Source organism: Equus przewalskii, chromosome 1 (assembly GCF_037783145.1).
Source record: "Equus przewalskii isolate Varuska chromosome 1, EquPr2, whole genome shotgun sequence".
NCBI classification, from domain to species: domain Eukaryota; kingdom Metazoa; phylum Chordata; class Mammalia; order Perissodactyla; family Equidae; genus Equus; species Equus przewalskii.
In genome coordinates, this window is record NC_091831.1 from 183,776,698 (window position 1) to 183,788,396 (window position 11,699).

The 11,699-nt window shown below is 37.7% G+C and overlaps 1 protein-coding gene across 13 annotated transcripts in view; it reads left to right on the forward strand.

Moving 5' to 3' along the window:
- ATL1 (atlastin GTPase 1) overlaps nt 1-11,448 on the forward strand; it is an 84,450-nt gene extending 73,002 nt beyond the window's left edge. For 11 of the 13 annotated variants that reach the window (XM_070588835.1, XM_070588817.1, XM_070588845.1 and 8 more), the window contains 5 exons: nt 3,769-3,896; nt 4,984-5,040; nt 5,871-5,942; nt 7,065-7,496; nt 10,595-11,448. In XM_070588835.1, the coding sequence (XP_070444936.1) occupies nt 3,769-3,896; nt 4,984-5,040; nt 5,871-5,942; nt 7,065-7,496; nt 10,595-10,705 (800 nt within the window). In that variant the 3' untranslated portion in view covers nt 10,706-11,448. Of the gene's footprint in view, nt 1-3,768; nt 3,897-4,983; nt 5,041-5,870; nt 5,943-7,064; nt 7,511-8,686; nt 8,702-10,594 lie in introns of all 13 variants that reach the window. The other 2 variants (XM_008532579.2, XM_070588833.1) reach the window with 2 other exon arrangements.
- The last annotated feature ends 251 nt before the right edge of the window (nt 11,449-11,699 follow it).

Here is an 11,699-nt window from a genome sequence, read left to right on the forward strand (position 1 = left end):
ATCACATAAAGAGAGGGCTCCCACAGGCCTTTCTTTCTTCCCTGGAGTTAGAGAGCTGTAAACAGGCAGAGGAGGGGCAGGCCTTCATAGCCGTCCTTTACTGGGGCAAGAAAGTACTCTGCCTCGTTCCATTCCTGTAGCATATAACTACAGTTTTTTTTTGCTGAGGAAGCTTGGCCCTGAGTTAACATCTGTTGCTGATCTTCCTCTTTTTGCTTGAGGAAGGTTGGTGCTAAGCTAACATCTGTGCCAGTCTTCCTGTATTTTGTATGCGGGATGCCACCACAGCATGGCTTGATGAGCAGTGTGTAGGTCCACGCCCAGGATTCAAAGCTGTGAACACTGGGCTGCTGGAAGCAGAGTGCACGAACTTAACCACCATGCCACCAGGCCAGCCCCTACAGTTCTTAAATTAACTCATACATTTTGCAATGAAAGAGCTCAAGGAGAGAGTTTAAGACAAATTGCGCAGATGTAGAAGCTGACTTTTTTTTTTTTTTTGAGGAAGATTAGCCCTGAGCTAACATCTGCTGCCAATCCTCCTCTTTTTGCTGAGGAAGACTGGCCCTGAGCTAACATCTGTGCCCATCTTCCTCTACTTTATATGTGGGACACCTGCCACAGCATGGCTTGCCAGGCAGTGCCATGTCTGCACCCGGGATCTGAACCGGCAAACCCCGGGCCCCCGAAGTGGAACGTGCGAACTTAACCGCTGCGCCACCAGGCCAGCCCCTAGATACCGACTTTTTTAACAGATTTGTCTTCCATCAACTTTTACTTACATGTCTAAACAGATACTGACTCACACAGTTGGTTCACAGTTACCCATAAGTTAGGATTTACAGAGGAGTTAACTGGGAGAAAGAAAGGACAGCAGCTTCCGTTGAGTCGAAAGCCCCATTTTAAGGGGGCTTCAGAGGGCTGCTGCTGAATCCCTCTGCACACCGATGCAGTCTCCTTTGCCTCTGTGTTTCCTTGGGCAGCTTTGAAAGTCTGCTGTCTGCATTATTTTTCCCTTCCATCTTGAACCTTATAATTTGGTGTGATTTCTACCCAGGATGTCTTGTCTGCTGGCCATGCTACTCTCCGGGGCTGGCATCTGAGTGGTTGCCTCTGGGAAGAACGTCTCTGAAGAAACAGTTGTGCAAACATTGCTCTTGGATGATTGTTTCTCACATACTCTTTAACACACTTGTAGAAATAACTTTCTAGCTCGTTATCAATAGTAATAATTGTGATAATCACTATTTCTTCATGGTCCCTCACATTATTGAAAGATCTTATCTGTTTCCAGTGTTATTTAAAACTTTAATACTATGATTAAATTTGCCATTAGTTTAATAGCTTCCCACATGGGAAATCAAAGGATTGAAAGTGCTGAATCCCATTCATTCAAGCTACATTTAACCAGTTCTTACCAAGTGCCTACTGAATCCCCCCACCCCAGCATAGCAAATTCAGTCTGTTAGTGACAAGGAGTTCCCTTTGTATGAGGTGATTCCGTGTTAGAGAACTGCAGGAGGAGACCTGGTGACCACGTCGTACCTGAGGTATAGAAAGAAGCTCCAGTTAGACTTCAGAAAGCATAGCTACACACCAGTGCAAGGTGATTATTTTTAAAAGGGTGTTTCTAATGACTTGTCAGAGCAGGTGATCCTGGGAAAATATCTTCTTTGGTTAATTTTCACAGCAGCGCCTCATCGGTACATCTGCCCTGCAGAGTTCTTGTAAAGCACGACCATGTCCTCAGTTATTGTGACAGAAAACCACTTTTGCCAAGCTCCTGAATTCCTAGCAAAGTTTTCCTCTTGTGGCAAAAATTGTTTAAGAAATGATGAAAACAGAACGTCACCCGGAATGATCATCCACCCACACGTATTTACGGAAGCCTGCAGTAGGCCAGAGCTGACTCCTGCACCTCTGCACGATGATCAGAACTCGTCTGCAAGTGCTCTGGGTCCTGTATTTACTGTGTTCAACTAATATTGTTAGCAAGAGCTCACCACTTGTGATGTTATGAATATAGTGTTCATATTTTCTGAATCCAGAATTGAAAAACCTGGCATTGGTCTCAAGTGAGAACAAAGTTAGACTACAGCTAACTTCAGAACACATCTTTAATCCAAATGTGTGCTTAGATGCTGGTTACTTTAATGATAATTCCCATACTTGCGGGTGCATTAGATACACAGGTCTATCTTATTCCACTCCAGTTTTATAAAGAAATTTGGTGGTGGGAGGTTAAGTACATGTTTTGCAAGTGATTTTAAAATGGTTCTATAAGGGGAAAGCTTTTTGTTTTATACAGAAATTCGGGAAAAATTAATGTATTCTAGATATATAGTAATATCCTACTAATGCTGAAAAAAGCATAAAATCATATAGCAAAAAAGAAACCTCTTAGCATCTGTGAACACAGATAGACGGCAGACAGCAACACGACCTAGAAGGGTGGTGACATAATGCAAACACCAGCATTGTGTCTCAGCGGGTCTCGGTAACTAAAAAGCAAACCATAATAATAAACACATTTGAATAAATCCACACATAATACAAAGCACAGCTATCAGTAAAAATTGGTACAATGCAAACAGAAAAATAAATTTGAATAATCTCCTATATAAGTACTCATAAAACATGGACATCAAACTTTCAAAACTGTACAGAATATGAAGCAAAATAAGTCTGAAGGATTTCCAACATCATACTCATACATGTCATAAAAGCAGCATGCAAGAGGAAAGAAACGTGAATTCTCACGTAAACTGGTATTACAGTGTATATTGGGGTTCTAATAACAAGCAGGGGCAATGCGAACATAGTCAAAAGGTTTGCATATTTATCCCTCAGACCTTGGAAATCACCGGTCACAAAGCCTGAAAACTCAGTGACTGCTGAAATCCAGAGTTTTGAAAACTATAGGCAGTTACTGTATTTACTTAGAGAGTGAGTTCCCAGACATGTCTTGCTTTTCACATGTATTATGTGCATTTTTCTATATGTTCTGAAATAATGATTTAGGAAATTATCACTGTGTTCAAAATACTTCTCTGAAGATCTGTTTTGTGTGTTACTTTGCTAAATCTGTAATGTTAAGCTTGAACCTAATGCTACAAGGGTTATGTGGGTCATGTGTAATCCATTGCACCAAACATGATAGGTAAATAACTCAGACTACTGCTCATCTGCCAGCTCCAAGGCCAACATGGCCTTTTCTTGCCATGTTACTTTGTGTTGCTGTTTCACCACTAGAGGTGGCATCATTGTCACTCTCTGTCTTTTTGAACTTAAGTCCTAGATACCACACCTTACCCAGTTCTATACACTTTTCATAAGGTGGGCACACATAGAGCAATTTTTGGATACATCTTTTGGAGGGAATACATTGTATAAGCCAGAAATATCTCACCTTTTCCCCATTTATCAGTCTATATATGTATAAAACCACAGACAACTTACAGACAGCAGAATACAAGGTATGGTTATGTGAATGGGGTGTGAAATATTTGTATAACGTTTCACATCAACAAAGGTAGAAGACAAAGATATAATTGGATGGAGATAAGACAGACCAGCAGCAGAAGTCTGGGCAAGGAGTACCATTCACCCTGAGAAATGTGGGTCTCAGGAGTTGTTTAGATGCTGGGAAGGTGAGTGATGGCTTTATCACTGGGGAAGAAATGGAGAAAATCAAAGGATGTTTTATTGTACGGCATGGAGGACTGGCTAGGATATTTAAAATAATGATGAATTTGCTTTTACTTGTAGAAATAGATGATGAATTCATCAAAAACTTGAAAATACTCATTCCTTGGCTACTTAGTCCTGAGAGCCTAGATATTAAAGAGATCAATGGGAACAAAATCACCTGCCGAGGTCTGGTGGAGTACTTCAAGGTATCACTCTCATTTCTAGAGCATTTGTGAGTACTTAGATTTGACATGCTTTGGAAGGCAGTTCCTACTTGATATCCCAAAATTGTAGGCTGTAATGTGGGAACAAAGGTGTGAGGAATCTATAAAAATGATAAAAATTATTAGACTCCTAAGAGGAGCTTGCTTTCTGAAATTATTTTTTGAGAAAACTCCTTTAGGTAACTGTACTGTCTCTTTTTATCTTGAGGGAAATATGTCTTGAAATACGAATGTATCTAAGAGTTGGAGAAGTCTGTCTTGGGGCGGGAGGAGGCAGTGTTTCCTTACTCTGTAGTCCTCAGTTACCATTCTGAAGATTTTCCCAAAGGGGCTACACTTCGCCTTCCTACTGGAGAAGATTTGTCCACACTTCCTGCTCTCTGCACCAAGGGCATATGTGAAGTGGGATTATTTTAAGTTTGCATTTACCTGTTTACCTCAGACACCACTGAGTAGAACACTTGTTTTTATGAACCCATATATATATAGTGGTGAATTTCAATTACCCATCTAATTTGTGGATTGATGCTCCAAGAACTAAAATATCAATTTTTAAAATTCATGTTTTGTCTTTCAAAATGCAGTCACATACCTCCTGTGTCATTCCTTAATCTCCATCACTCTCAGCAATAAAGACAGGTTATTTATCTGAAATTTGAATTCTTACTGTGCCTAACACTGTGGAGGAGCTTAGAATTCAGTAGGAGGCTTAGGACCCTTACACGAGTCTGCTCCATAGAGCCTGTGACATCAGCAGGAACAAATTCCCATGGGTAACTGAAAAAGAGGCATTACTCCCAGCAGAGGGATCTGGGGAAGCTTTAAAGGAGGTGGCAGTGAGGTAAGCCTTTAAGAAGAGTAGGATTGGCAAGTGGAGATGTGTGAAAAGGGCATTTCAGGAAAAGGGAATTAAATAAAGGAAACCAAGAAAGATGGAATTCAAGTATAAGAAAGAGCTAATAGTTCCTGAAACTGTCAAGACCTTAGGCCGTAGAATACAATTGAACAGAACTAGAGAAATACTGAATGGAATTACTTGAACAGGAGTCTTTCTTTCTTTCTTTCTTAGGCTTATATAAAGATCTATCAAGGTGAAGAATTACCACATCCAAAATCCATGTTACAGGTATTTACTCATCAGGAGGCCTGACATTTTAAAACACACTGTCACTGAAGCTCAGCTCTCCTTAGCTTTATGCTGTGCTAAACTCAAGGTACACTCCAACCTGGCTGTCAGAAATGACCAAACAAAATAGCAGATGGAATGATTTATTGGAATACTTTTTCTAATAACTCCCCATTTGTGTATTCATCTCAATGAGCATTTATTTCACTTCATACTAAGGAGTTTTCGTTCTCTTTGTGCTAAATTTGTTTACAGAACAGGCTCATACTGTGGTTTAGATTCACACACGTAACAAGAAATAGGAAAGCAGGTTCAGGTTTTAAATAAGTGGTCTGTACAAGTAAACACTTAAAAAAGGAGAAACTCACTTTTTCCTTACTTATTTTTAAAATTTCTTTAAGTTCTTAATGGTTCTTCTTTGTCGTCAGTGATACATTGTTCTATCAGCAACAGTCCTTAAACTTAAGCCCTATTTTTAGATATATTAGTGTATATAAAATATACTATATATTATTTCCCATGTGTTTGGATGTATAGATTTCTTTTCCCCACATTTGGTGAGAAGCTTACAAATATTTTTTAAGAGGAAAAAATCTTCCAAATGAAAATTCATTTTAGAACTATGGTTTATTGAGTAAACTTGTATGTGTTATGCATTTTGAAATTTTAATTTTACTAATTAAAAAAATGTAGTGGAAATATTTTCAACTCTTTCAAATTATTTGATAACTTGGATTCTTGCACATGATGTGCTCATAAGTGGGAACAGCCTGTGGAAGTTTAATAAATATGAATTCCATTTTACATCATATTTTGTGCTTTGTCCAAAGGCCACAGCAGAAGCTAACAATTTAGCAGCCGTGGCAACTGCCAAGGATACATACAACAAAAAAATGGAAGAGGTAAGATTTAAATAATATTTTAAGTGATGTTTAAATAAAACTAGCATTTCTTTCATGAGCTCATTCTTTTTTCTTCAAAGTTACACTGTGTACACATGCAAAGAGGTAGCTTTGACTTATTCTATTTATTGTATTCCTAAAATATTTTAAATATAAGGCAAGAAAAGAACACTGTATGTACAGTTTTAAACATATTTTAAATGTTATCTCTATAATGTAGACACATTTTTTAATTCACTTTTTTTGGCCAGATCCTTCCACTATTTGTAAAATTTAGTAGCTAAAATAACATATGCTACCCTCTCCACTACACATCCCTACATTCCACAATTCTAGTATTTCTATCTTAAATATAAAAACCTGTTCAGAAAAGAAGAAATTAAACCTATTTAAATTAAACCAATATTGCTACATATATTTCCTTTTTGTTTTAACATGCTGAATTAGGATGCCTCTAATAATTATTGTATACATCTACAAATGTGATAGGGGTCTTTTTCCCCCTGAAAATGTTATAAAATCAAAATTATATTAAAAATTGATGGAGTCTTAGAATCAAGGGAAATATAGAATATGGAATGGTGTTTATGGCATAACTAAAGGGTAATTAGAATGAGAGTATCCTTTATATAGTTAGATCTCAACTTAAGTGAATGGTATGGGTAACTGAGATTTCCCTTGTAACTTGCGAAAAAATTAAGAATGTGGGCCAAGAACATTTAATATGTTTCCATTTAGTCTCCTGAAGAAAATACTGAATGGCCTCCATTCAAACAAAAATCAGTGAAACTGCCAAAGAAGATGTTTTTCACAATTTTGCTTGAGAGCTTTACAGCATTGCTCATTGTTTTAAATTAAACTTCATTAGTCAAAATTACTCCAGTGTATTTAGAATAAACTTCCTAGAGGAATGTGGATGGAAGTAGTTTATATAAAGGACCAGTCCATTTGTACTGGAGTGTGATAGATATGGAGTGTGGGAAGATGTAGGTTGACAAAAACATCTCTGCAGGCTCCTTCTGGTTATTGCGTTCTAACAAATTCAACCAGCTAAGTGAAAAATGTTGATACATTGCTAATTTTACTCTGCATTGCTAAACAGTGCTTGTCTGTCTGATACAGATTTGTGGTGGTGACAAACCGTTTCTGGCCCCTAATGACCTGCAGACCAAACATCTGGAGCTGAAGGAAGAGTCTGTGAAGCTCTTCCGGGGGGTGAAGAAGATGGGCGGGGAGGAGTTCAGCCGGCGTTACCTGCAGCAGTTGGAGAGTGAGATAGATGAACTCTACATCCAGTACATCAAGCACAACGACAGCAAAAACATCTTCCATGCAGCGCGCACCCCAGCCACACTGTTTGTTGTCATCTTCATCACGTATGTGCTTGCCGGCGTGACTGGATTCATCGGTTTGGACATCATAGCTAGCCTGTGCAACATGATCATGGGACTGACCCTCATCACCCTGTGTACCTGGGCATACATCCGGTACTCTGGAGAGTACCGGGAGCTGGGAGCCGTGATAGACCAGGTGGCTGCAGCCTTGTGGGACCAGGTAGGACACTTTTAGTGCTCTTCAACTCAGTGCAGCACACGTGTGAATGCCACCTCTGTGCCAGACACTAGGTTAGAGTTGGAAATACACAGATGAATGTGACGTGGGCCCCAGTATTAAAAGAATTTAGAATCTGTTAAGATGGCCAGATACAAACAACTAACTATAATACAACATATGAAGTCCTACACAACTGTTTTCAAGTTAACGTTTCAATACTTTTCAAAAATACACAGATTAGGCAGTGTTTTTACTTTTTCTCATCTTAAAAGTTAAAGCTGTTAAAAGAAGTGTGAGAAAACACGGTTTTTATTTAGCTGATTATGACTTGATTATGTGTTAACGTTACTTCATACTTAGAAACTATCATTTGACCAGCACTGGCTTTGTTAGGAACTGTCATAAGTCATCGTGTGACTGTCTCTTTTAGCATAAACTCCTAAAGGCAATAGCTGATGACTTCAGATTGTCTCTATTTGAACTAGACATTTACACCAGGCCATTGCATGAGTCCAGGTCAACCTCTGGATCAGCTGCTCATGGGTCAGTTATCTTTTATGGTCCAATTAACAACAACCTAGGGAGTCAGGGCAGACAGTTATAAACACACCTAGCACAATAATCAACTCACTATGTCATTCTGGAAGTGTCTTCAGTTACCTCATGAAAATTTAGGGGAATTCAGTGAAGCTAAAGTAGATTCTTCCTAAATTTTAGAGTTAAGACTTTTGAACGTTCCTGGTCTGCAGGTAGCAAGTGACAGCTACAGTTCTCCCAGTGTTACAAGTATACGATACTCTTTAAAACAGAATTGTAACTAATGGATGTACCTTGTGCCTTTGAAGAATTGAGTTGAGATAAATGGTAGCACTATGGGAAAAGAATGAATTAAAAGCTGGAACCTCTGAGCCAGTGTCTCAGCCCCTCAACCTCGAAAGACTGAAGGGGGCAATTTGAGGTAAATCCCAAGGCCCTCCTAGAGTGTGATGCTGAAACCTGTGAGCAATATAGAACTGGGTTCTTAAAAAGAGTTACATGAAATATATAATCTAAACTGAAAAAACCTGCAGGAGTATTTGTTCTTAAACGCTCACAAATAAATACTGTAAACAAAGTTGAATATCTTAATGCTATTAATGAAGCTGGATATATACTTTTCTTTTCTCCCTTTTAAACTGCCTTTGCCACAGGGAAGTACAAATGAGGTAAGTTAAATTTTTAAATTGAGCTATATATTGGTAACATTATTTTTATTTTATAAACTAACTAGACGTTGAAGGATGTCTCATCATAGATTAGAAAATCTGGTGACTACTGCTCCTATGCTCCTGTGTTCTTCTAGCATTAGTTTTAATTGTGAATTTTTAACGTGGTTTTAATATAATTTTTATTCCAGACATCGTATGTGATTTGATCTGCATGTGAAACACAAGAATTGACTATCATAAATATTGTGAATATTTTATCTGTTTTCTGAATGTGTAGAAAATTTCAAAATTCTTAAGCTCCGACAATGCAGGTTCTGCTCTACTGGAGAGTGGAATGGGCAGTTATGAATCTTGAGGGAACTTAACTCCTGGAGAGTATTTAAATAGAGCTACACCCTTTAGAAGTTGTTTTCAACTTTAGCTTTTCAGTGACAGCACTTTACACAGGTTCCAGGCCAGTACACAGTGTAAGTTTCCTGGCATACCTCAGACCTGACCTGTAAATGGTGTTCATGTCTCCTACCAGCACATGCGCAAAACTCCATCTGAGGAAAGAATCTGAGCCTCCAGGAAGGAATCATTTGTTACATAAGAAAAATTATCTCTGTGGAGTCATTTAGGTTGTTATCTTTAGGAAGCAAAACTGATCTTGAACAACTACGAAGACAGCAGATAATTATGGTCTTTTCCTCAGTTTCTGCTGTTACATGTAACTAGATTATGTCCTCTAATCAAATACCAGTGATACATTTAATATTTACAAATCAATAACAAATTTTATGTAAAATTCAGTAAAACAAATTCACCAAAAAAAGTAAAAACAAATTTCAACTTTGTAATTCAAACCTTAAGAAAAAAACGTAAGCTTTTACAAGAAGAGGCATTAAATTGAATATGTTAGAATCAGAATATAATAGAACTAGAATACCATGTTGCACCAATATACATTCATAGAACTGAAAATGGTACTATTCAGACTTAATAGCCACACAGACTCAAAAAGATAAAAATTAACGAATTTCCTGAGCACTGACTACTAGGATATCCAGTTTTTATCCAGCTTTTAAAAATTTTCAGATTTTTTAGACTCCAAAATCAGATAAGTTAATCTTAACTGAGTGTTCATTATGTGAAAGTTAGAGGAGGGAATGAATCTGAGACACTAACTGAGGGTTGGCGAGAATAAAAATATTTATGGACACATATAAAAGTGTAAAAATTCCTATGATTCAAGCACTGTTAAATGGACACAAAGAACAATCACAGAGGTAGTTTTAATGAGGAAAGGCTTTCTGCTCATGTTTCTGAATAAGGTTTTGTAAGATATGAACTAATTAACAGAAACAAGGCAGGAGAACATGTTTAAGTGAGGGATCCCAGTGGGGTGGGGGAGGGGCAGCGTGTGTGCTTATCTGCATGACCATATCAGGAAATAATGGAGAATAAAAGCAGTCCCATTCTGAAAAACCTCTAAGGCAGCCCCGACAGCAGTGGTCTAGCCATGTATAAAAAAGCAGCCATTGGCAGTCAGAAGTTATGAGCTCCTGTACTTCCTCTAAAACTGCTAACAGTCAGAATGTGAGTTCTCAGCACAGCCCTGGGGCATGAGGTCAGGAAGCTCTGCTCCAGGAGGTGTGCAAAGGTGGAAGGAAACGCGATCTGAGAAGAAAGCATCTGCCACGAAGATCAGTCCACAGAAGTAATCACATACACCCACTGGAGAGCTCTAACACATTAGTTATTTAGGTCTTACATAGGTTAATAATATAAAGATTCCCAATTTAGCATGCTAAATTTTATATAGTACCATAAACTACTTATACTACAAAGGAAAAATTTTACATGTGTATTTAATAAAATGTTTTCTAATCTTGATTCTTGTACTTCTAGGCTTTATACAAGCTTTACAGTGCAGCAGCAACCCACAGACACCTGTATCATCAAGCTTTTCCTGCACCAAAGTCAGAATCTACTGAACAATCAGAAAAGAAGAAAATTTAACCCAAATTTTTAAAAATACAGGTGCATGACCAATTGCCAGTTAAATATTCAGTTTTTTGTCTCCATGCAAACATTCAAAGTGCTTCCATCAGAACCGAGTAAAATACCGAGCCTGCTGGAGCCTGCAGTGGGCCGGCGCTTTCACACCAGTGTGTCCTAAGCAGATGTGTAGATGCATGGTTATACCATTCGGTTAACATGTACAGTTCCCTGATTTTGTCTTCAGATATGCTGTTATAATTTAAAGTATTTGTCTATTTATGATGACAGTACATGTGTTCTGCTTGAATTTACTAAATTCTACTACTGGGTTATAATTAAACCGTGTAGTAATATTATTCCAAGTTTGGATATGCTCATTTAATTTCTACAGAAGAATTTTTTAATTACTTCACAGTCATCTGGTAGAGCACAGCATCATAACTCAGCAGGCTTGATTCAGTCTATATTATCTTACATATACCATGAGCTCTTATTTTTAGAGACATTTAAGAGAGCTTTTCAGTTGCTTTATCAAAAACTATATATTGCTTCTTTTATATTATGATTTAATATAGAATATAAACCTCTTGATCAAAAATGCACAAAAATCACTTTGTATATGTAATTGAGTTTCACTGCATTGTATATTTTTTCATTTGGTACACAAAGAAATGTATTCTTCATAAGTTTATTCTTTTAACATGTGAACTATTAGTAAAGTTTACTTTGGTTCCTAAGATTAAAAACAAATGCTTACTGAATTTGGAAATGTTTGGGAAGTGTTGATACAAAATGATGAAGCTTTATCTCTTCTTAAAATTCAAATGCATTTTCTTTAATGTTGACACTGTTACAAATTTAGCTTTTTTTTTTTTTTGGAGAAGATTGGCCCTGAGCTAACACCCGTTGCCAATCTACCTCTTTTCGCTTGAGGAAGATTAGTCCTGAGCTAACATCTGTGCCAGTCTTCCTCTAATTTGTATGTGGGACACCACCACCAGACAGCTTGATA